Here is a 25485-nt window from a genome sequence, read left to right on the forward strand (position 1 = left end):
GTACCATTTAAAGAAAATCTAATATATTTTCCATCCAATTAAGATGAAAAAGAATCGTACTCAATTTGATAAAAAATATACTAGATTCTAAATTTAATGTACTAAATTTAAGATGAATTATACTTATTTTTGAACTTTTTATACCTAAAAATATCATGGGTAATTAGGTAAATATATTTGACTAGAGAGTGAAAATAAAGAATTTGGGAAATAGAAATTGCATGTAAAATTATATTTGTCAATGAGAGTGTATGCAAATTTTCCCTTGATTTAATTTACAAATAATGAAGAATTCGAACAGAACTAAAATTTGACTTGCATTTTGAAGAAAAAAAAAAGGGGCAAATTCCAGGTGTGAAATGAAATTTGCCTGATAAAGTCCCTCGTCGATCCTCTTGTGTGTGTGTTTCGATAAGTCCCTCAAAATTCTCTCTTCCGCCGCCGCCACCGCCGCTGCCCTCCGGTCGTTGATTCCACCCTCCGGTCGCCGATTCCACCCTCCGGTCGCCGATTCCACCCTCATCTGGCACCGTACCATCACCGATCAGCTTCCGAAGTCCTCTCGTCGCTTTCCACCTCCAAATCTATAGTCGTTTAGATCATCACTAGGTATTGATAGAGTTCGAGATGACAAACCATGAGGTGCGATGAGAGATCACAGAATTTCAGGTCACCTTCTCCATCCCAAATCCTTCAAAACTCCCTTTTTCCAAACCCTCGCCCAAACCCTTCAGCATTTCATCGAATCGAACTCCCCTTCCAAAGGCCAAACCCTCCACGCAAAGATCATCACCTTCGGCCTCCACCCCAACACCAATCTATTCATCAAGCTCCTCATCCTACATCTCCGATGCCGATCATTTCTCCACGCCCGGAAACTTTTCGATCAAATGCCAAGGAGAACTCTATCAGCCTACAACTACATGATCGCCGGGTACTTCAAAGAAGGTCGTGTAGAGGAGTCACTGGACCTCATCCGCAAGCTTTTGGCTTCAAACCAAAAGCCGGACGGGTTCACCTTGTCGATGGCTCTGAAGCTTTCTACGAGCTTGGGTTTGTGGAATTTGCCGAGAGAGATCCATGCTCAGATTGTCAGATTGGGAATTGGGTCCTCCGACGAGGTTGTCATTGCTGCTCTCGTTGACTCTTATGTGAAGAATGGGAATCTTCAATATGCCCGGAGTGTGTTTGATTCAATGCCGGAGCCAGAGAGGAATTTAATATGTTCTACCGCATTGGTTGTTGGTTATATGAATCAAGGTGAGTTCAACGAAGCTGAGCATATTTTTAGGAGTTCGAAGGAGAAGGATGTGATTCTGTTCAATGCAATGATTGAAGGGTACAGTAGAGGGCTAGATACATGTGTGAATTCAATAGAGATGTACAAGATGATGCAACGATTGAATTACTTGCCAACGATTTCTTCCTTTGTGAGTGTTATCGGAGCTTGCGCACTCTCATCGGCCTCGGAGGTTGGAGAACAAATACACGGACAGATGGCTAAGATGGAGGCCCTTTCTCATGTCAAATGCGGGAGTGCACTTGTTGACATGTATTCTAAATGCGGAAAAGTTGAGGATGCCAGAAAGATGTTCGACGAAATGCCTGAGCAGAATGTTTTTACCTGGACATCGATGATTGATGGGTATGGGAAAAATGGGATCCCGAATCTGGCCCTAACTCTTTTCTACAAAATGAAGGATTTCTGTAACGACAGACCGAATCATGCCACATTCTTGAGTGTTCTATCGGCTTGTGGGCATGCTGGATTGGTCTCAAATGGTCGCCAAATTTTTGAGAGCATGGAGAGGGAGTACAAACTTAAACCGAGAATTGAGCATTATGCTTGCATGGTGGATCTCTTAGGTCGGAGTGGAAACCTAAGCGAAGCGTACAGATTCATTGAACAGATGCCCATGAAGCCGAATTCAGATGTATGGACAGCTTTGCTAGGAGCAGCTAGCATTCACGGAAATGTTGTGATGGCAGATGTTGCTGCGAAAGAAGTTTTTAAATTGAGTCGAAATGAAAGGCCAGGAGCTTACGTTGTTTTGTCCAACACTTTTGCGGCTGCAGAGAAATGGAAAGGTGTAAGTAAAGTAAGGAAGTTGATGAAAGCAATGGGTGTCTCGAAAGGCACTGGTCAAAGTTGGGTGGATATAAACAAAGGTGCTTGAAAATTTCTTTTCAGGAAAGAAACTCTTCGGATACTCTTCAGTGTGAGAATGATGTGCTCATCGCCTTAAACAATACCATCTTTCGAATTGTTTAGACACTTCTCGCATCTCGAACTTCATGAACCAATGCGGTTTATCTTTTTGAAGTTATTGCTGAGACGTTCATGGGAATCTATTTGTGAGATTCAATATCAAAGTGAAGCTCATAGCGAGCCATGAGTACCACCGCTGAGGAAGGCTCGCGTCTGTTTTTTAGTTCAAATTCTTCAAGGTTAGTTCGAGCGGAAGAAACGGACATGATATCAACGATATTAATCTCCATAAAAAAGTGAACAGGATGCAGATCGACAGTGCAGACTTTATGAGAATGAGAGGAGAAGAACAGCATTTATCGTGTCGAATATTCGTCTGTATACTCCGAATATTCGAGGGAAATTAGGTGCATCGTGTATGTTTGTTATGCGGTTTATCATTTGCATTTTTTTTTTTTGTCTGGAAAGTATAAAACCGGTTGACAGAATTATTAGCATATTTTTTTGGGTGGATTTAAAAAAGAAAAATCTAAAGTCTCCAATTTGACTTCCAAAAGGTACGTGGATCAACCAATGTTAAATATCTCGGAGGAACAAGACAAATCATTGTATAATTTAAGTGAGCCAATGAAATTGGTATTCTTCAGCAGTCATTAAAAAAGATAAAAATGAAAACACAAAAATTAAAAAAATATCTCAAAGCATTTGTGGCGATGGACTCCGCTTCGCCTTGTCACCTATATAGCAAGAGAAGGGGCAGGGCAGTTCTTCATCGAGCGATCGGCCATGGCTTCCTCTCTCTCCGCTGTCTGTTTTCCCTGCTCCATCTCCTCGTCTTCCTCTTCTCTCTTAAATCAACGCCGTCACGGCTCTACCTCCATTCCACCGGTGCACACTTCCTCAGCCAATGGTATTCATGTTTCTCTCACGCGGCAATGTTTTCTCTTCATTGTTCCGTCAAAGATCCGATTTTTTTTTTTCCTGAGATTTTTCCTTCTCGTCTTCTATGAAACAAGTTGATTTCTCCTCCGCGGCTTGTTGAATCGTTTTTTGTTGGAAAAGAACCCCTATTTCATGCTTTGAGAAAATTAGAGTCAAAATCCGACGGTGATCTTTTTTTTTTCTTGTGGTACAGTTTTAACTTAAATTGAACTAAAAAAAATTGTGTTTTTAAAAGCGTTTGCGTGGTCGTTGCTTCAAAATCAAACAAATTGGACCAGAAAAAATAGACTATTTTGTATTTCATCTTCATTTTATATAACAAAATAGCATCTATGCGACAAAGAAAACAAAGAACACAAGGTGTGTGAATGTTCACAGTTTGCTCATTTTCATTTGGATTCCCGTTAAAATATTCAATTATAGTGAAAGCTATCAAACTTCCATTGATAAAGATCCGGCTTTAATTCTGTTGGTGTGAAGCTACTTGCTATTTGGGCTAGAAGCAGTAGTTCCCATAAAATTATTCAATTCTTATGAAAGCTGTCAAACTTCTATTGACAGATATCTGACTTTATTTCTGTTGGTGTTAATTTACTTGCCTACTTGGGTTAGAAGTAGTAGCTCCCATGAATAATATATAACTTTTGCTTCTTGTTAATATTTTGCATGGAGAGGAAGCTCCTGCTTCCTACCCATTTTGTTACAACAAATTTCAGCTAAGAATTGCTTCTTCTTGAAGCTGCTACTTTGGTTGGTGCATACTCTGTGACATACGGGCCCAAACAACGGTGTTGTAGGAGAATTCAAGCTGCAGCTGTTGTTTCAGCCCCTGTTGAGGAAGAACTTAAAGAGTATGACCCTATGATTCATTGATTTGTTCCAGTCGGTGCTGTTACATACATGAATCATAAAAATGTCGTTTGATGCTCACACCCTGACATCAAATGTTTAGGTTCAACCTAAAAAGTCACAAGGTGCATATGCTATGTAACAGGATTGTACTTAACTATCATAACATCATATCATTGCCTAGTGCGAACACTGATTGTTCATTTTCTTTGTTGTTATGCATTGGAAATAGCTGCAATAAAATAATTTCTAGTTCATATGTCATTCAATAATATACTAACTTTAGCAAGCTCATCAATAGTGGGTTAGGCATCTTTGCAAAGAACCAACTGGAGACATAAGCTTGTTCCTTGTTACTAATTTCTAGTGCATTGTTTAACTCGATCACTTATGGAATAGTTCAGGTTGCCTTTTCCCTCCTTTTAAGAAGGACGTTGCTGCAAAATTGAAGCCATAGCAGAATAAATTGTTGTTGTGACAGGGAAATGCATCTTAAACAAGTATTTTGTGAAGCTTCTCTAATAATTTGAACTGTTGAATTTTGATTATTGCTGTGTTCGATAAAATGCCATCTTCGGGGACCAAATATGAATTAGCCATAGAAAAGGCATGACAAAAATCCTAATATCATTGGAGAAGCAAATGAAAGTTGAAATAATTTCTCTTTTAATCTCTTTTAATTATTTTAGGAATTTGACTAAAATTTATAACCTGTTGTACATTATTATACATGCTATTCTCAATATTATGTTTTAATTCCTCAAACTTCATCATGACTTGGTCATTTTCTCAATGTATTAGGTACATTCTTCCTTCTTGGTCGGAGTTTGAACTAGGAATTGCCCCAGTCTTTTGGAAAACCATGAATGGCCTTCCACCAACCTCTGTATGTGACAATGTCACTACATCATAAAACACATCTGATTTTCTCTTTACTGAAAATTGCTTAAATTTTTAACAGGGAGAAAGTTTGACACTCTTCTACAATCCTGTATCAAGTAAACTCATCCCAAATGATGAATATGGGGTTGCATTTAATGGTATCACATTACATAGAGTTGATAATTTCTTTTTGTTGTAGTAGTTCAGTTTTTGACATGAAAATATGAACAAAAATTAGGGGGATTTAATCAGCCAATTATGTGCGGAAGTGAGCCAAGAGTAATGACAAGGAGAAATAGGGGGAAGGCTGATCCACCCATTTTCATTATAAAGATACGTGTGCCTAAGCATGGTTTGCACTAGGCTTCCACTGATATCTAAAACTTTATGACTACTGAACATTGCTTTCTTAGAGTTTTTTTTTTGTCTCCATTGTGCAGCTGTCAACTTAATATTCTCCTTCACCAATGGAGTTGATTGGGATGGTCCATACAAACTGCAGTTCCAAACCTTGAAGATGTGGAGGAATAGACCAATAAGCTTTTTCAATGCAGTAAGAAGTTGCACTGAAGTCTGAACTTTCTATGAATGATTTATTGGATAAAAGTTAATCCCCCTTCCTTCACATAGTATCTGGCGAAGAGTGACTTAGAATAATGACATATGGATAAATTTTCTTAAACTAATCTTGAAACACTGGAATTCATTGTTCTATTTTAACTACCAACAAGTAGGTGCCACAGACCTATTTTATCAGGTCTTATGGTTTGTGAGCAGGTAACACCATAAAGTTATTTTATTTCTAACAATAGCAAGTAGGTGTCATTGCATTGTTAAACTGGGTGATGTATGTCTAAATGTGCCATGGTTTGTTTTAACATGTGTCACTGTTAAGCATTTGTTAAAATAGAACCATCGTACCTGCTTAAAAAAAAGCGGGGTCTGCTTATAGAATCATGTCACATGCTAAAATATGCTTAACTGAGAAAAACTCAATGACCCACGTATCATGCAAAAAATGATTCTCATGCAGGGTCTAGCACAAGAGCTCAGTGCTGAAGGTGCTTGTGACAGAGCCATTTATCCTGATCCAAATAACTTTGTTGCAAGCTGTGCAATTGGAAACCTTTACGCTGAAGGAGTAAGGAACTTCCCATCCACTTCTCTTTCTTTTTCTTTTCTACTTGTCTCTGCTTGTTGGATGCATGATATTATGATATGCTTAAAGAAAATTGAGATACTATGTATGTAAACTTCTACAGGGAAATAGTTGCAAGCTGAACCTTGTGCCAGGGTGCATGGATCCAAGTTCGCTATTTTTTAATCCATTAGCAAATGTAGATGATGGATCTTGTCCCTTGGACACAGATCCTGATGAAGAATAATTTTCTAGGCATGCTTCAGAAGACATTTACAATCCAATTGATCAATGTACACTATGTAAGTAATTTCATATACTTTCTGTACGATCCTAGTGCTGTTAATTAAATTCATGTATAACATAAGTTGTATTCGATCTTCTTCTTCTTTCTTAGGTAGTATTCAATCTTGTTCTTGATGGTAGGGTGGGCATATATAAACCAATTCAATCCAAAAACGTCAGATGTGGTTAGCAATCTAGTTTCGGTTTGTATGTAGATAAAATTAAGCTTGCAAAAATTGTAAAAGTTCAATCACTAAAATTTTATAATATGCATATATAGGAAAGTTAGAATGTTAATTTTCTTGGAATATATACACACACACAGAGTTTAGTTATCTTTTTTTTTAAAAAAAAAATCACTTTCTTTAACTTAAATACTAAACCCTAAATTTTTTTATGCCAAAAAAAAAAAAGGTATCCATGGGATGCCTATGGGTGAGCAACGTAACACTCAAAGATCCTTATAGGTCCAGACATACAAGAGAGTCAGATATTTCAGTTTCAACAAACTTGTCACAAGAAAAGAACATTCTTTGTGGAGCATATTTTGCAGCTCAGGTATACAAGGATCATAAAGTATTATAGGGATGTTTTCAGGATTCGTCAGCCCTAAAAAGAAATGATGTCAGATAATGTGTCTTCTATGGTTGTATCTTCTTCTGCTAAGATTTTAACATTCAGAAGAACCGAACTTAGAAATTCGGTTTAGCACATGATCCATGTAAAACTGCAGCTTTGCAAGCTCCTTGATCGATAGTTAGACTTTTACAAAGTTCCAAGGCTCCTTATATGCTCCAGTTGGCCATAAGAATAGTACAATCTTGTCGATCCAACAAACTTACGCAAACAAAGTATTAATTCATCAAAAGCTGAAGCAACCACATCTTCCAACAAAAACTAGTCCAGTTGAAACTTTCCAAACCTATCCCTGTCAGTTCCAAACATATACTGCATCGGCTGGAAGAAACTTCACATAGGAAATAATGGACCTTCAATTACTATGTTAACCAAATGGAGTATAGATAGAACTAGTAAATAGATAGATCATCCAATGACATAGGAATTCATTAAATTATTAAAGAAAAATAAAACTATAAAAGATGAACATGACAGTGTGGTGTAGAGACTTATCTTGCCAGCGAAAATTGTCTTGGGGTTATCAATTGATCATCATTATGTGAATCAAGTCAAATTAAGCTATTCAAGAGTTCTAGAATAACAAGGATGAGATATCATACTGGATGACAAATCCCTGGGTAATGGAAACTCAACAAACTGATAGTATTCTTAATTTTGACTGTCGAGCAATGCAGTAAATATTTGTAGAAAAAGGTCAGCATTTGACTCTATTGCCTTATGTTAATTGACGGCTAATGAATGAATCCCTCAGTCCAGAGAAGGAAATGGTGGACAGTAGGATTGACAATATCATCTTATAAATGAAACCTTGTCAGCTAAACAATAACAGATGAGTAAACCATTGTTGAATGGCCCGAATAACATCAATAGCACGGATAAAATCAATGTCAATCCTTCCTGCTCATAACTCAAATTGAACCAGCTCAAACTAAAAGTCACGGCCAGCAAATCATATGCATAAGCACGCTAGCATAACAAGGCCATTTTCCTTTAAGTTATCAGCCTGATGTAGAGGTGCAAATCTGACCAATTTAATCCCAATAAATTACCTTGCACTCTAAGTAGTTCATCTTATGGTAAGTATACTGCTCTGGGTTAATCAAGGGTAGGCTAATTTTAATGTCTGATGGAAGCAGACTTTCTGATACTGAAGAAACTTGACCACTCGCTACCAAAACACTCTTAAATCTGCGTATGGATGAGACGACCAAATCAATGGAGCAGGCTTCGCTAATCTGATTCAGACATTGTATCGAACACCTTTTTCACATCCCTGTATACAGAAACTGCAAACTACATTATAGTTTGGAAACAACAGAAACTTACACGACGGATTCAGAAATTAGAGATGGATTGGGCTGATCCCGAATTGAGTGAGTCCGCGAAGGACATCATAGAAGAGGTTCAAGTTCAATTCGTGTGATCAATTTACCATCTCATCTTTTTCTATATTTCATTGAATTTTAAATTTTATTAAATTATTTTTTTTATTATTTAGGAAATTGTTAAGTTAATTTACCGATAGTAATATCTACTTTGTAAATATTAAAAATTTAAAGGTCATCGTAGAAGGTTTAATCACTGACTTTGATGTTAGAGAGTGTGGTGCTAATGATGAGGTAGATATAGTCTGTTCATGAGCATAGTGTGAGACCATGATCTAGCGTCTCACACGAGATCTCAATCTACAACTACTTACCTTCGGTGTCGATGTAAGGGTATGCCGACATAGAGGACATGCCAATCTGGTTGTGGCAGTCACGTCCAAGAGCGATCATGTTGACGACTATGCCTTTGGGGGTGAGAGCCTGGCCATAAGTGGAGACAATGAAAGGGCATGGGGATGAGTAAACAAGGGGAGGAGGGAGGTGATATCGTCGAGGGAGGACGAGCAGAGGACGACGATGGGATAAGTGAGGTGAGTGAGGCAAAGAATTGGACTGTGGTTTTAGAGTCAAAGATGAGGAGGGTAGAAACAAGAGCTACCGTCCATGGCCGGAGTTTGTTGGTATCTAAAGAAATAATAAGCATGTATCTTAGAAGTTTAATTTGAATGGATTAGAGAAAGCATAGATCCATATTTATAATTATAAAAAAAATTAATTAAACAAATATATAGCTGAATTAAAACTACAATTATAAAGTGCAAAAAAAAAAAAAAAATTGTCACTAGATTTGTGAAGATGTTTCTAACCTTACATGTAAATTAAAATTTTTTGAATTAATAAAAAAAAATAAAAACAAAGCAAAAGAGTTATTGGTTTTGTTTTTTTTCTTCTTTACATGGTACATATATAGAGCCACTCAGGGCTGGGCTATAGCCCAGGATAGCCCCTGAGTGGCTACGTCTCTGCTTACACCCACAGGATCGAAGAAGTTAACATAATCACTACAACTTTTTTGGGCAAATGTTTCTTAATCTGTCAAAGAAAGTGTAGGATCTGTGCGGTCGATAAGAGAGGATGAATTGTTCTGAAAATAAAAATCAAATCACTCTCGACTTTTTGAACTAAAATAAGAAACACTGGTTTAAAAAGAAATTAATTAAAGGGAAAGAAAGAAGAGGTAGATATCTTTACTTAGTTTACAATCAGATATTGCTAGTCCAAGGCATTCAAACCTTACTATCAAAACTCCTTCTCACGGAGAAGCCTTTTACAGAACAGAAAAGAAATTGTTTACAAGTGTTATTCTGAACTACTGAGACCAGAGCTCTATTTATAGCTTGCTGGTCGAATCTGACCGTTTGTTGATGTGGCAGCTCCGGACGCTTGGAACTCTGGAAGGAGTCCGGGTGCCTGGACGTGGATAAAACCTTAGTCACGTTGACAACCGCTCGCAAACGGCTAGCGGATAAAACTTATCTTGGTTCAGGCGCTCAACATATATCTGAGTTTGATTATTAGTGCTAACTACACCAACAAATATTGTTCAGAACACTATAACAATATGTTAATATAGTAGTATTGTAGCACCCGATAAATATATCACGCGGAAGAACAATATGATTGCTCAAAGCACTGTATCAACAATGTACCGTAGTGCATGAGAAAATATTACAACCTATACATATCACTTGGCGGAACTTAGTTATATTATTTGGTAGAACCTAACCAAATTGCTCGCAACACCCAATAAACATATCACACGGAAGAACAATATGATTGCTCAGGGCATGTATCAACGATGTACCGAAGTGCATGAGAAAATATTACAACCTATACATATCACTTGGCGGAACTTAGTTATATTATTTGGTAGAACCTAACCAAATTGCTCGCATGATCACCCGATAAATATATCACACGGAAGAACAATATGATTGCTCATAGCATTGTATGAACGATGTACCGTAGTGCATGAGAAAATATTACAACCTATACATATCACTTGGCGGAACTTAGTTATATTATTTGGTAGAACCTAACCAAATTGCTCGCCTCGGTAATGTAGGCCCTAATAGAGGTTGGCTAGAGAGGATGAATAACCCTGCAAAAGAGTTAGAACACTTCTCTTGCTATAAATCTTAGCAAGAACACACTTAATTAGTTAAAAATAATAAAAACATTAATTAAATAAAGGGGCAAAGATTTACTTAGTTTGTAACTGCAGAGGTTGTTAATCCAAGACAGTGAAAGCAGGGTTGACTTAAGGCATAGACCATTAAGGTCTATGCCTAGGGCCCCTATGATATTAGATATATATGTGCTGTAGCTAACGCGTTAAGTATCCCGCCTGAGGAGTACGTTCGCAAGAATGAAGCTTAAAGGAATTGGCGGGGGCCCGCACAAGCGATGGAGCATGTGGTTTAATTCAATGCAAAGCGAAGAACCTTACCAGGGTTTGACATGCCGTGAATCCTCTTGAAAGAGAGGGGTGCCTTCAGGAACGCAAACACAGGTGGTGCATGAATGTCGTCAGCTCGTGCCGTAAGGTGTTGGGTTAAGTCTATATATATATATATATATATATGAGTTTAGATATTAAATATTTAAATTTATGGCTAAAAAAAATTTTAGTCAAGATTTATTTTCATCGATAATTTTAATTTTTTACTAGTCAAATTATATTTGGTTAATAATTATTTTATTGGTATTTTTTTATTTTTTTATTAAAATTTGACTAGTAATTTTTAATTTTTATTGATAAAAAATTAATTTAATAATCAAAATTAAATTTATTTAATAAATAAAAAATAATGATTGATTATACTTAATTGATATATTTTTTATAAAAAAATACTTTTAAAAGTCAAAAATATATTTAATATTGTGCTATTATTTCTCTCTAAATTTTATTTTTCTTTCTTTTTTTTTTCTCTTTTATTATCATTTTTATACCATTATTATTGTGTCATTGATCTTCGACGACAGGTTATTATGCACACTTTTTTTTAAATAATTTGTCGTCGATGTTAATTAGCTAAATATTTTTAACTAAATAAATTTAATTAATAATTTATCGAAGTTAAAATTGATAAAAAAAAAAAATAACTTGACTCACGAAGGTCCTACCAATATGGGATCCTATGGAAGGGTCTATTATACTCCGTGTCTATATCTACTACTTGAATTTATTACATCTATGTCACACAACAATAATTTTTACAGTTCATCAAGACTTTCTTTTATTGAAGTTAAAATTAATCGATAACTTTTTTAAATATATCAATTAAAATATATATTAATAGTATTACAATAATTTATTACTAATTATCAAATTAGTTAACATAAAATATTTTTTATTTTTGTTAATTTTACTAATAAAGAAGTGATGTTTGACACAAGATAAATTATTGTTACATGAACTAGTTGGTCACTCCTTCCAATTGCATAAATAATCATGGGCAATATATGAAACTGTCCTTTTAAATTTTACAAATATAATTAAATATCTCTAATAATATTTTAAATATTTATTAAAAATAAATATTATATATATATATATATATATATATATATATATATATATATATATATATATATATATATATAAGACCTTATTTTTTTTCCACCTAAGACCTAAAGAATGATTGAGACGACCCTAAGTGAAAGCTCCAATAAAAAGATCTCCTTCGAAATAGGTTGAGTAGCCTCTTTACAAATGTTGAAAGCATAGATTTACAAAATGAAAGTACAAGTTGTGTTATTAAAACTTCGAGCATCAAAGATTCATTTATAGCTCATTGGGCACAGCTAGTCATTTGCTAACGTGGTGCTTCTCGAGCTCTTAGACTCAGTCCGGACGCCTAGACTCGATCGACTCGATCCACTCCACAACGACTTCTTTCCAACTGATTAACGCTTCCCAGGCACCTAGAATCGGTCCGGGTGCTTGAGTTGACTGATGTGGACTCCGTGCTAATCCTCTTCGACCAATAGCTCGTTGATGTGGCGGAACAATCCAGGCGTCTGGACCTAGTCATGGCCCTTAGAGTCTGGGTGCCTAGATTTGGTCCGAGTGCTTGGACATGGTCAACTCTGAAGTTGACCATGTTCTCGTCCAGTCGCTTGAGTGATACTCTGGCCGTTTAAAGTTGAGCTCACCAAAATCCAACTCTGGCTTTCTCCTCAAGCAGTCTTCCTCCTCGACTTCTTATCCCTCAGAAGTGTGGTGCATATTCTTATCGTCCGCTGGTGTACTCTTCCGTAGCCGGGTAGCCCCTAGCTCATCCCTCGGATGCACCGAGTCTGTCGACTCACTTCCTATGCAATAATTCTCACTCGCTACGTCTTCCGTTCGACTTCTTGTGTTCCTAAGTCCATGCACACTTAGACATAATACATCAAAATCGTAGAGCATAAATTAACTCAATTGATCATATCAAAACTAACCCAGGGTATTTACAATCTTCTCCTTTTTGATGATCATTAACCCAGGATAACAAACAATAAAATAATTTATTTATTTAAAACAAATAAATTTATAATTTAGTACAAAATATATCAAATTTGGCAATAAGTACAAGCAAAATATATCAAATTTTGCAATCTCCCCCTTAACTTAATTCCTCTAATTTCTCCTCCTTTATTCACATAAAAAAAAAATATATTATGACAGATATTAGGAAATTTTTCTAAGGGTTTTAAAGAGAGTATTTAAGAACATGTCTTTTTATTGAATTATTTTACTAAAACAACTATTTATACCAATTAATTCTCTATTTTTAAAAAATAATCTAAAAAGTTATTTTTAAATTTAAGAAAATCTTGAAAATTTTTATTATGGTCAAACAGAGACATTAGGATCAGGATAAAAAATTTCAAAATAAGCATATTTTTATTTTGACTAGAATAAAATTTTTAAGCATAAATAATCATTTTCAAATTTAAATGAGTAAAAATAATAATTTATTATCTAAAAATCTTGATTATTTTTTTAAACATCCAAAATATAACGGTCTTTAACTGACAAATAAAGTTTTTCAAAATTAATTTCTGAAAAATTTTATATTTTAAAATTATATTTTTCGATCAAAATTCAAAAGAAAAATATATAATAGTTGAAAAATCTCACAAAATTTTAAGCTAATAGAAAACATAATTTATTATCACATAAAAAAATATATATTTTTTTAAAAAATTAATTTTAAAATTAGTTTTTTGAATAGAAAAAAAAATAATATAATGGTATAAAAAATAAAAAATTTCTGTTAGTAGATAATATCTTTATTTTTCATAAAAAAAATAAATTAAAAATATGAATCAAAAGTTTATGAAATAATTAATTTTGTTAAAAATATAAAAATTAAATTAAATTAAATTTAATCATGCATACAAAATTAATTTAACACGCTAAGCATGATTTAGAAACCTAAAATAAATTTCTACCTACTAGATTTATTAAGTATTTACACGGAATGTAATTTTTTTTGCACTTTTACTATTTGGTCTCTATGATTTCTAATATACCAATTTAGTTCTCCAATATTTCTAAAATTTGAAATTGGTGAAACATTCAAATTGGAGCATGCATAATTCTTTTTCAATAATTCTATTTCTTCTTTTAATTTTACATTTTTCGTTTGAATTTTGTCAAAAATTTCTACTAATAAAGCATAGCTGTTCTTTAACTTTAGATATTTTAACCTAGTTTTGCATAGAGATGTAGACAACATTTTGATACATTAGTATAATTGATCGGAAGGAAGATTACGTACCACACTTATCGTGTCGGGGCTTATAGATAGATGCTCTCCCTTCATCGTTGCTCACTTTTAAAGTGGCTTCGTCGTCTTCAGGTAGGTGTTCAGCATTAGGCATAGGCCATTAAGGCCTATGCCTAGGGCCCCAATTTTTATTGGGGCCTATTATTTTTAATGTATTAAATATATTTTTATATATTTTTTAAAGATAATGGAAAAAATAGGGCCTACATGATAAAAAAAATTACACAATCTTATTCTCTACAAAATTTTAAAAATTGGGATCATTATTTTTAATATATTAAATATATTTTTATGTATATTTTTTTTAAGAGAATAGAAAAGAATAGAGTCTACGTGATTAAATATTTACATGATCTCAATCTATCAAAACTTCGGATTTCACAAAGAGCTCATTAGGGTTCCAATGGATAAAGTCATGAAGGGATTCTTTTTTTAACAAATTAAAATTATTTTTAATTATGAATGTTATTTTATAAAATCTAATCTATTTGTCTTCAATATCTCTCAATCATAGCCTACTCTAGTCACATTTATCATTCGTTAGTGATGCTTTCTCCTTTGAAACATGAATTAGAAAATTTTTATCTTATCTATATAATACAAAATAAAAAAATGCTAATTTTTTTTAAGTTCTCCCTCTTCCCCTTTTCCAACTCCCCCTCTATGTGCTTCTCTTACTCATTGAGATTGGAGAAGAGAAACTGCACCTAACACTAACACGCTGATGCGGTCAGTGCTACGATGCTTGTTGCTTGATTAAATTCAAATGTTCATATATTTATCCATATTGTATCTCATCAAAATGGAAGATTTTATTATTTTTAGCAATAACGAGATATATACCTCTACCATTTTACTTCCTAGACATTAAGTTTAACTTTTATTTAAATATATTTATAGTCATAAATTATTCGATTTTCCATTTGTCTCCATTCTACCATTTACAATTGTTCTGATTTAGATAATGAAAAATATGGTTTATTTTTTCTTTTGATTTGTGCCTAAAAAGGCTTCCAGTTAGTTCTTGATAAATGATAATAGCTGGTTTGGTCTCATTATGATCTTTATTTCCTAAGGATTGTATTTAGTTTTATCATTTTGTACATTATTTTTTATTTATTTATTTTTTGTGCTTTGTTGATGATGATGATGAGTTGAGCATGAGAGCATGATTTTTTTTTATATTGTTATCCTATTTTATTATTCTTATTTCCTCAATTTTGTTACTTCTTGTAAGGGTTGTTCTCTCCATCTTTCATTTAAATACACTTATTTTTAGCTAATTGAATTGTAAACTTATTATCTACTTAAAATGTATTATTATATCTAATAATAATACTCTATTTAATATAATAAAGCTTATATTTCTCTAAATTATGTTATCAAACTTGAATATAAAAATTTAATTAATAACTTTACATCTAAAAAGTGAGAAAATTAAATTGTATAAAAAATATTTTTTAAAATTAATATTTAATTTGTTAAAAAAATTAAACCACCATTTTCGATATAAATCTAAATGAAAAAAGGTGAGAAATTTTTTTTTGAACAGTGTCAAAGGTCTAAAATTTTTTTTTTGCCTAAGGCCTCAAATAGGCTTGAGTCGACCCTGGTGTTCAGTTATTAGTGTTGTTCCTACAATCTCTTCGATCTCGGAGTATTTTGAAGACAAATCAATATTCATTGAAGAGTCAGATTCTGTTTCTTTTGTTTCTTCGTGGAGTTCCAAAAACTTTTCTCAAAGTTCTTTGGCACAATTGTAGTTGTCGATTTTTTCAAGTTTTTGAGCAGACAACACACTTAGAAGATGAAACTCGACCTTACCATTTACCATAAATTTGTAGAGCTACTTTTTACTCCAACAATGCTCCTCAAGTTCTTTTCCATCTTTACTTTTAGGCACTTCAAAATCATATTTCATTGTTAATAAAATATTGAAATCGATTTTGAAAAATACTTCTATACGTCACTTCCAAAACGCGAACACCCACTTGAACACTAGTGGGTAGCTGCTAGATACAATCATCTTTCTTTTACTTTAGCTGTCAGTTAGTTTTTATAAAGCGGTTGGGCTCTGATACCAATTATAAATCCTAGTAGATCGGCTATAGAGAGGGTGAATAACCCTACAAAAAGAGTTAGAACACTTCTCTTGCTATCAATCTTAGCAAGGGCATACTTAATTAGTTAAAAACAATAAAAACATTATAATTAAAGGAAGAGGAAAGATTTACTCGGTTTGCAATCGGAGAGGTTGCTAATCCAAAGTTGTGAAAGCTTGAATAAAAAGATCTCCTTCGAAACAGACAGAGTAGCCTCTTTATCGACATTGAAAGTTTAAAACAATAAAAACAAATTTACAAAATGAAAGTACAAGTTGTGCTATTAAAACTTTGAGCATCAAAGCTCTATCTAGCAGTTTGCTGACGTGGTGCGGCCTAGATGCCTGGACTCGGTCGACTCGATCTACTTCACAACGACTTCTTTCAAATGGATCAAGGCTTCCCGGGCACTCGGAGTCGGCTAGCGTGGACTCCGTGTTGATCCTCTTCGACCAACGACCGCTAACATGGTGGAACAGTCTAGGCACTTGGACTCGGTCCTGACAGTTGGAGTCTTGGTGCCTAGACCTGGTTCGGGCACCTAGACACGGTCAACTCTAAAGTTGGCCTTTTTCTCGTCTGATTGCTTGGGTGATACTCTGGTCGTCCAAAGTTGAGATCATCCGAATCCAACTCCAGCTTTTTCCTCAAGTAGTGTTCCTTTCTGGCTTCTCGTCCCTCGAAAGCATTGCGGGTGTTGTTCTCATCTGCCGGTGTACTCTTCTATAGCTCCTCGTCCCTCGGATGCATCAATCCCATTGACTTGCTTCCCGTGTCATCCTTCTAGCTCGCTGTGTCTTCTGCTCGACTTCTTGTATTTCTAAATCCCTACACACTTAGACACAAGACATCAAAACTACAGAACCTAACTTAACTCGGTTGATTACATCAAAATTATTCTGGAGTACTTATAGGTAGGTCTTTGCTATATTGCTCGAGCTTGCCCCCAATACTTGGATGGAAATATAATATATCTATATATAGTTTGTTAACCTACTCACTCATTTATGAACACTAGTATTATTTTTTTTAAAAAAAAAAATCGCTTACTTAAAGCCTAAATACATGAAAGTTATTAACACTAGGTGTAGATGGGTTGCCTATGGCTGAGCAAGTTAACGTTTATTATAGGATTTTGCACACTTTATGATGTACACACTGGGCACTTTTATATATATATAAATTATATTAGAGCTTAGGGTTTGTGATATAATTAATATTTAAGTTAAAAATAGTCAAAAAAACAAAAAAAAAATGTTAGCATACATATCCCATGGTGCATACCTTGTGAGCACCAAGTGTATTTTTTTTTTTAAAAAAAAAAAATTCTAAAGCTTAGTATGTAGAATTTAGGGTTTAGGGGTTAGATTATAATATTATAGTTATAATTTTTTTAAAAATAAAAATAAAAAAACTAAATTACATATGGTACTCACAAGGTGTGCACCATTAGGTGTGTATGATAACAATTATATATATATATATATATATATATATATATATATAGAGAGAGAGAGAGAGAGAGAGAGAGAGATTTTACCCTATATATCCTTAAGTGAGCAACCAAGGGCAACATCTAATGTGGTCATTTGATGCGCCCAAAATATAAATTTCTTTAATACCTCTCATCTGCATGCAATTCTCTTCTTTCTCCTACATGCAAGATGTCACTCTCTTCTTTCTCCTACATGTAAGGTGGTGTTATTTTCAATAAACCAACATCAATATTAGTGTTTGTTTGTTGAAACCAACACCAACTGTGGTGCTGGTTTCATTTATTATTGATGGTATAAACCATCATCATTTTGCATGTAAGAGAGAGAAGAGAGTTGTATGTAGATAAAAGAGAGATTAAAAATGAGTTTTAGTTAGTCATGTTAGATTGTCTAGGCTGGAGGTTGCTCATCGCTGTTCATGATATATATATATATATATATATATATATATATATATATATCCTGTGCATAATTGTACGCCACTTAAATTTTTTGTTTTTTGTTTTTATTTTGGGATTTAGTAATTTAAGATTTTTATATTTAGAATTTAAGGGTTGAGTTATAGTACAAAGTTAAAAAAAAAAATTAAAATAATTTTTTTTTGAGATGTTTACGTGAATAATTGAGTACATACAAGGCGCTACTCCGAACTCCCGCATGCACTCAGACGTGCATGCAGATGCCCACGGGGAGGCGCAGGTAGCACCTCCATTTTACCTCTTCTCCTTAATGCCAATAAAGTAGTAGCTTTTCAGTTTTTAGCCTAATTTTAAAACACTAAGAAAAAAAATGGGAAAATCAAGGCACAAAATAAATTTTATCGGGCAAAAGATGAGTGAGAATCCAATTAAAAATAAAAAACAAATGAATCAAAAGAATTTTCATTTTCAAAAAATCCAAGCCTTTATAAAAAATTACAAGAACACTCCTATTTTCAACATCTCATTTATTATCTTAAGATACTTTTATTTTATTTTATTATATACCAAAACTACTATAATATAAAATTAATTTATCTCTACTTATTCATAATTATTACACACAAAATATTATTATATTAAAATATATTTTTAATTTAGTTCAAATCACTCTAATTTAATTAAATTTACTTTATTACTATTATAACAATTTTGTTTAAAATTATTATATATTATAATAATTTTATTAAATAGTATTATAAGGTATAGTTTGGTCTAAATTGATAAAATTGTTATTTTTTTTAAAAAAAATGCTACATATATAACGTTTTAAATAAATTACGAATGTATTTACATAACAAAAAAATATAATCAAGTAATATTTTGATATTTTTAAAACTAGGGTTATCTTTTTGAAAAAATGATCATACTTGATACGTGTATTTTCCATTTTCATTTTCTGAAAAATGTACATTTTCTAGAAAACAGAAAATGACTTTTTGTCATTCTCTGTTTTTCTAAAAAACGTTAGCTATTATTTTAGAAAACAAGTACGAAAAACGTAAATCAAATATTATTTTTTAGAAAATATATATTTTCTAAAAAAAGAAAATAAAAAACGCATACCAAACACACCCTAAATTTTTTCTCTGAATAAACAAAGATTTCGAGGAGCAACTGAAATTACAATGATGGGGGATTCCAATTCTCTTAATTATGATGGACCATCTAGCACATCAGAGTTTCAACTCTTATCCCGATTCCTAACTCGTATTCTCGACATCCCCCGCACTCTGTAATCGCCTCCCTTCGATTGGAGGAGAAGTCGGCCCCGCGACTCAACGCTCTGGTAGACAGGCGGCGGGCATCAGCGCTTGCGACGTATGATGCGGTAGTGTGCTCATGACATTCTGAAGAGATGTGGATGATCGAATACATGCCTCGTCTTCTTGCCGCTACCCAAGAAAGAAGGGTGAAGGATCAATCGTTCCTCGTTACGTAATCCTAAGCCCTCTTTCCTGATTTATGTTCTCTGCTGCCCTCCCGGCAGCCTCGTCTTTTCGCATTCGCTATTCCTCCATCGCGACCCGTCGCCGGGGTCCCAGGTTACCTCAATTTCTATTACCTTCTTTCGATGCCGCGCTTTTTTCATGCTTGTTCGACTAAACTTGGCAGCAAGTTTTTTCGGAGTGGTAAAAAGAGTGAATTTTTTAGGGTAGTTAATACATTTATTGATTATTTCTACCTGTGAGCATTACCCTTACTAGCAGTGTGACTACGCCTTTATAAATTTAAGGCTCTCTAATACTGTCACAGCTACCGCAGTTGGTTTACCTTCGGTCTTCCTATAGATGACCTCAATTTCTTTCTTTTTTCTTAGTATACCGCTCTTCCTCGCGCCTTTCAATTGGATTTTGTTAAAAAGATGGATTTTTTTAGGGTAGTCGATGCATGTTTTTTTATAGGTAAATATTTTTATATCTGTCAAGAGTCAAGAGATATACAATGTTCACCTTGAATATCTGATTTTTTTTATAAGTACCCTCTACATTTATTCTCTCCCGCTAAAAAATATCCTTGTTCTTAACCATCCATATATAATGGATCATACATGTCATAGCCAAGTGTCTCGCCTTCGTTAAAATTCGGGTGCCTCGGTATTGCTGCTTGAAGACATTGAACATTCTCCTATAGGTAGTCATCTCTTGTTGCATGTGAAGCCAGCTTATGACCTTTCTTCATAATAAGCCTGTGATGGGGCACCTGGTGATCCTGTGTCTCCTATGCACCGGCACAAAAGGGCAATTCTTATTCTCTACAAATGACAAGCGGTCTCTGGTGGCCAGCCGCCCATGAACCAGCATCCAAACTGTGAAGGCATGATTAGGTTGGACATACGGCTTCCACACAGTGATGCCCCATGGTTGCCTAGTCCCTATGCTCTTGAAGTACCCATAAGCTCTATCAACCCCTTTACCTGCTTGGATGAATCATATTGTAAGTCTGCTGGATGCTGCTGTTTTGATCCCTCTCTGTTCAATATCTCATCCTTGATGTGCAAAAGCTTCTTAATCAATGGTGAGTCAGTACACTTCATCTGCCAAGTCCATAGGTCTGCATGCCTCAGGTATGTGGGATGAATCCATTTAATCTATAATGAGTTTTTCTTGTCCTGGATATGTCATAAGACCTTGGACAATAGAGTCTTATTCCATGTCTTTAGATCCCAAAGTTCATAGCCTCCTTCCTCATTCGACATGCAAATGTCTGCCCAAGATATCAGAGAGTGTTTAGCTGTCCATACAAACCCTCTACACAGTGCATAGATATTGGGTAGTCGATGCACTTATTTGTATTTGTTATCGTAGATGAGCATTGCCCTAATTGGAAGTGGGATTTGGGCTGCATCTGATTAAATTGAACTGTATGATGTTAACAATTGGTTTTCCTTCCAGCCAAATAATAAATCCAAGATAGTTTTATTTTTTTAGGTTATTTTTTCATTTATATTTATTATACTTTGATTTCTCTATCTCCTGCATTGTTTACCCAACACAATCTAATGCTGTATATTTACCTCTTATCTGATTTTGGCTTTGCTTACCTTACTTCTTAGATCCATTCTACATTCAAGAGTGAATTATTCACTTATAGAATCTTTTTTTTTCACCTAATCTTTACGTAAAGGAAAAATATATCATTAAAAGTTTATGTTTAGTTCTTTTAATTTACTAAATAACTCTCTTATAATCTGTAAACATTAAAAAAAAGTGTGATGCTTTGTTAAGTATGTGACCTTTTTCAGCTGTAACTTCACAAACGTTGCAGGCAGTTGTATAGGTCAATGTGACTCAGTGTTAACATTTAGAAGTTTTCTATCCCTTAACAATATGCTCCTTTAGTGTGGAGAGAATTAGAGAATTAGCAATGTACCACCAACCATTATTCCGCATCTTAAAGAAAAGGGTTTTCTCTGTATGTGTTTAAGTTCTCTCACATGGTGAATTTTCTTTAACTGGAAGACTGGAAGACTGGAAGACCCGAACCAGTTTTCTAAGAAATATTCCTAAATTTTCTGAAAGTTTTCTTTTGATTTGATCATATATCTTATTTTTTGGATGTGAAAACTTCTAAAATTTAGTAACTCTTCACCTACTATATTTTTACTGAAAGAAAAGTTATTGTTGTTTTTGAGATATGCTATACTTTTACTTTATCTTTAGCTACAGATTGCACCAGTAATTTCCACACTGCCACAGGATCCCTATCTGATGTGCCACATTTTATGTTAATATCCTTCATATCCATTCTTTTTTATATATCTATTATGTTAGAGCAAAAGCTTGTCTTAGTCATTTTGATTTATGATAGAATCCTGGTTTGCATGTTCTTGTGTGCAATTTCTTGAAAGTCCTTAATGTAATACATATCTACATATAAATTTATATACATACCTATATGAAGTGACTATTTTGATGTGAACCTTTAGCTTTGCTTGATGGAACCTATAATTCAACTATTAACTAGTTAAATTTACAGGGTGGAATTGGTACTACTACATCTGCAGTATCTCTTGGCTTCATTGGAATTCATTTGAATTTTGAAAACTGCAATGGCAGGGTCATCAAATCAAGAAACTGGATCAGTATATTTATACGTTCCTAATGTTATAGGTATACCTTTTGTGTTTTTACCCACTACATGTTAGTATTTACTTAGAATCATGAATCTGAATTGATCCATACTCCTAGTGCAGTAAAATACTGGTACCATTATTACTATTTGACTGTTTGACTGAACACTTGCTCAACACCATTTCTCAATGGTCGCTTGATGCATCTTAATCCTAACTGACTATCAACAACAGTTCAGTTTTGATAATAATTTTTATTGTGTTTGTATCTCATTATTAACAAAGGCAAAAAAACATCCAAGGTTGTATCATTGTGAATTTAATAAACTGTTGAAAACACTAAGTAAAGAGTTTAAGAAGAATTGCTATTATAAATTTGTAAGAATTGAAATACTATATTCATTATTGACCCCTTCATAAACACCATTATTTCTCAGCTTGTGTAATAGTGAGTTGGCTTGGAATCATCCATGGTAATTACAATTCAGAAGTTTTCAGATTTATCTCCAAAATGAGTTCGGACCAACTCAAATTAGCGATAGTTGATGCTTTTATAATATAATCAGTTAGTTACATTCAATTATTAATATATGTAAAGGTATTTTGTTTCAACATTACTTTGGAAGATCAATGCTGTAATTCATGCACTTATTTCACCCTTGTTTATAATGTGGATTATTTTTACTCAACATGGTAACAGAAATACCTTGTTGAGGATGAATCTACACTGAAGCTCTAAGTAGTATTGTAGGATTAGTACCTCAAATTCAAACATAGCTGAAATGAGAACTTAAAATTACTCATGTTAGTAACAAGTAGCATAGAGATCTAATGCATGTGTTTAAATAATGCTCAAGAGCCAAAACTAGTGCCATTTAAATTTTGAAATAAAATCAAATAAAAATATGCTAATTAAGTTTATATGTAGTTGTGTTTTTTAAAAAAAGTGATAAGGTTTTTACATACTCTAATATGCATTGTATTTTTTTGTTAACTGCAGGTTATATAAGAGTCATCTTGAATTGTGTAGCATTTTCTGTGTGCTATTCGCAAAAATCTCTCTCTGCCATTCTCTATGTTACTAGGTAATCACTATGGTGGTATTATCATATTCCTTTTTCTTGGCTACATTAAAAATGTTATTTTGGTACTTATTTGACTGCATTTCTTGACTACAGCTTTGTGTGTGATGCATTGGATGGTTGGTTCGCACGAAGGTTAAACCAAGGTAATGGGGATTCTTTATACTCTAATCTTGCAAAATTATTTTCCTCTGGTAATTTGGTGGTAAATCATATCAAATGTCTTAGCAGTTCAACAAGGTCACATTTAAGCCCCTTAGCACAGTGCTGCTGCGATGCAAGATTATATAGCTCACTGTTATACTGTCCCTACTCTTACGGAGCCAAGGCTTCTATGAATAGTTGAAAAGCAGGATGAAGTCTGAATTAACATGATCAAGATTTGATCAGAATAAGTTGAACATGGTGCATCTTGTTTCAACAGAAAAAAAAACCAACTGAATGGAGGGATGAATTTTCACAGACAATAAGGGTGTGTTTGGTTTACACATGTTTCATTTTCATTTTCTAGAAAATGCGCGTTTTCTAAAAAATAGAAAATGACTTTTAGTCATTTTCTATTTTTCCAGAAAATGCTATCTAATTTTTTTAGAAAACAGACATGAAAAATGCAAACCAAACACTATTTTTCAAAAACGCGCGTTTTTCAAAAAATGAAAATGAAAAACGTGCAAACCAAATGATCCGGCGATAAGAATAGGGGACCCCCTTTTCGGGGAGTCAACGCCACGTGGAAGTCTGAGGACCAGGTGGTCGATCGGATAAGAATGGACCGACCTGACGACCGAGACAAGGTGGGATGGATCGGCCGACCGAAGAAGGGGGCTGACCACCCGGCCGGCCGACCGGTGTCTAACTGATGGCAAAAGGCGCCCTGGCGGGAGTCGGGGTTCCGGCGCTCGTTGAACAGGATCGAAGGGCCGAGCGGATGACACGCTCGGCCGAAGACATAAGGTAGCATACTGCTAACAGTCTCCACAGAGCACCTTACCGAGAATCTCCCAAGTAGACCACTATATATGACCGGTCGGACATAAGGCGCGTGCTGGCCGACCGGACGCCCGGCAGGGAATAAGGAGAAAAGGACAAGGGACATCTTCTGACAGTAGGCATGCTCTATAATCCGGCCATACTCCAAATCTTACGACAAGGGGTTCCACTGTCCCATCGAAGACGTGCTTGGACTGTAGCAGTATGGTGTCAGGTAAGCTTGCTGACAAGCCCTTACTAAGGTATGGGCTGGGGACACGTATTCGCCTCGGTATGTGTGCAGGGGCTCCTTCCCAGCTCTATATAAGGAGCCTCGCACTTCACCGGAGGTATGCATTCGGAGATATTCGGAGCCACTTCTCGTCTTCCATTTGCCTGACTTGAGCGTCGGAGGGTCGTCGCCGGGAACCCCTTCCTGGCCCGACTTCTTTGCAGGTTCGCCGGAGCGCCGTCCGACCGGCCGAAGATCTACGTCAACGACAAGGAGAGCGCCACGTGCCCAGCGTTCGTTGATTCAGCGATTCGGACAGGATCAATTTGGCGCCGTCTGTGGGAACGCTCCTGCATCCGATCGGAAGCAATGGACGAAGGGCCGCTAAGCTTGTGGAGCAAAAACAAAAGGCCAAGCCGAGCGGCTCGAGCAGAAGCGACATCAATATCGGGGCCGAGCGGAAGCACCTCGTGCCACGGTTCCGCTTTCACCGAGCCCTATTCCGCACACCTCCGTAAGCAGCAGCATTAATCGTGATCGAGGATCTTCATTGGACGGTGCCAATACGAGACAATAGAAAAGGCAAAGCCCCGAGCGGACGCTTCTCCCGAGCGGATCAACCGCCGTTTCGGAGGCCATCTTGCGGGACCCTCTGCCGAAGCACCATGTGCCCCCGGCGATCGGTGAATACAATGGAACCACCGACCCTGACGATCATTTGGGTAAGTTCGATAACACGGCTACCCTTCATCAATATACGTATGGAGTGAAGTGTCGAGTTTTTCTTACCACCCTCTCTGGATCGGCTCAACGGTGGTTTCGGAGGCTTCCTGACGGATCCATCACAAGTTTTAAAGACTTCAACGCCTTCCTCCACCATTTTGCAAGTAGTCGGCGCTACCGTAAGACTAGCGTGAGCTTATTCGCCATCAAGCAAGAGC

General features: G+C 35.1%; 3 protein-coding genes across 4 annotated transcripts; all 3 read left to right on the plus strand.

The window, feature by feature from the left end:
• Positions 1–366: 366 nt before the first annotated feature.
• LOC122011709 (pentatricopeptide repeat-containing protein At1g28690, mitochondrial-like) lies at positions 367–2708 on the plus strand. The gene has a single exon (XM_042568077.1). It carries the CDS (start codon positions 648–650, stop codon positions 2175–2177), a length of 1530 nt encoding a protein of 509 aa, XP_042424011.1. The 5' UTR covers positions 367–647; the 3' UTR covers positions 2178–2708.
• A 199-nt stretch (positions 2709–2907) lies between these two features.
• LOC122011710 (protein POST-ILLUMINATION CHLOROPHYLL FLUORESCENCE INCREASE, chloroplastic-like) lies at positions 2908–6396 on the plus strand. Of its 2 annotated transcripts, XM_042568079.1 has the most exons (8): positions 2957–3119; positions 3891–4002; positions 4802–4886; positions 4962–5040; positions 5121–5234; positions 5323–5435; positions 5916–6023; positions 6145–6396. In XM_042568079.1, exons 1-8 carry the CDS (start codon positions 2996–2998, stop codon positions 6265–6267), a joined length of 858 nt encoding a protein of 285 aa, XP_042424013.1. In that variant the 5' UTR covers positions 2957–2995; the 3' UTR covers positions 6268–6396. The 2 variants fall into 2 exon arrangements, with proteins under 2 accessions (XP_042424012.1, XP_042424013.1); XM_042568078.1 differs by lacking the exon at positions 3891–4002 and having other exon boundaries at positions 2908–3119.
• Positions 6397–19356: 12960 nt separating this feature from the next.
• LOC122011412 lies at positions 19357–23809 on the plus strand. The gene is made up of 4 exons (XM_042567803.1): positions 19357–19733; positions 22168–22301; positions 23262–23346; positions 23440–23809. The coding sequence occupies exons 2-4, from the start codon at positions 22241–22243 to the stop codon at positions 23687–23689; spliced, it is 396 nt and encodes a 131-aa protein (XP_042423737.1). The 5' UTR covers positions 19357–19733; positions 22168–22240; the 3' UTR covers positions 23690–23809.
• The last annotated feature ends 1676 nt before the right edge of the window (positions 23810–25485 follow it).

This window comes from Zingiber officinale, chromosome 8A (assembly GCF_018446385.1).
Source record: "Zingiber officinale cultivar Zhangliang chromosome 8A, Zo_v1.1, whole genome shotgun sequence".
NCBI classification, from domain to species: domain Eukaryota; kingdom Viridiplantae; phylum Streptophyta; class Magnoliopsida; order Zingiberales; family Zingiberaceae; genus Zingiber; species Zingiber officinale.

What these genes read in the sequence shown, in the direction of transcription:
- LOC122011709 (XM_042568077.1), top strand. Translation starts at nt 648, where the DNA reads ATGAGAGATCACAGAATTTCAGGTCACCTTCTCCATCCCAAATCCTTC.
- LOC122011710 (XM_042568079.1), top strand. Translation starts at nt 2,996, where the DNA reads ATGGCTTCCTCTCTCTCCGCTGTCTGTTTTCCCTGCTCCATCTCCTCG. An exon ending in ATATGGGGTTGCATTTAATG is followed by an intron (nt 5,041 to 5,120) that starts GTATCACATTAC and finishes AACAAAAATTAG; the next exon opens with GGGGATTTAATCAGCCAATT. An exon ending in CAATAAGCTTTTTCAATGCA is followed by an intron (nt 5,436 to 5,915) that starts GTAAGAAGTTGC and finishes ATTCTCATGCAG; the next exon opens with GGTCTAGCACAAGAGCTCAG.
- LOC122011412 (XM_042567803.1), top strand. Translation starts at nt 22,241, where the DNA reads ATGGCAGGGTCATCAAATCAAGAAACTGGATCAGTATATTTATACGTT. An exon ending in ATACGTTCCTAATGTTATAG is followed by an intron (nt 22,302 to 23,261) that starts GTATACCTTTTG and finishes TGTTAACTGCAG; the next exon opens with GTTATATAAGAGTCATCTTG. An exon ending in GCCATTCTCTATGTTACTAG is followed by an intron (nt 23,347 to 23,439) that starts GTAATCACTATG and finishes TCTTGACTACAG; the next exon opens with CTTTGTGTGTGATGCATTGG.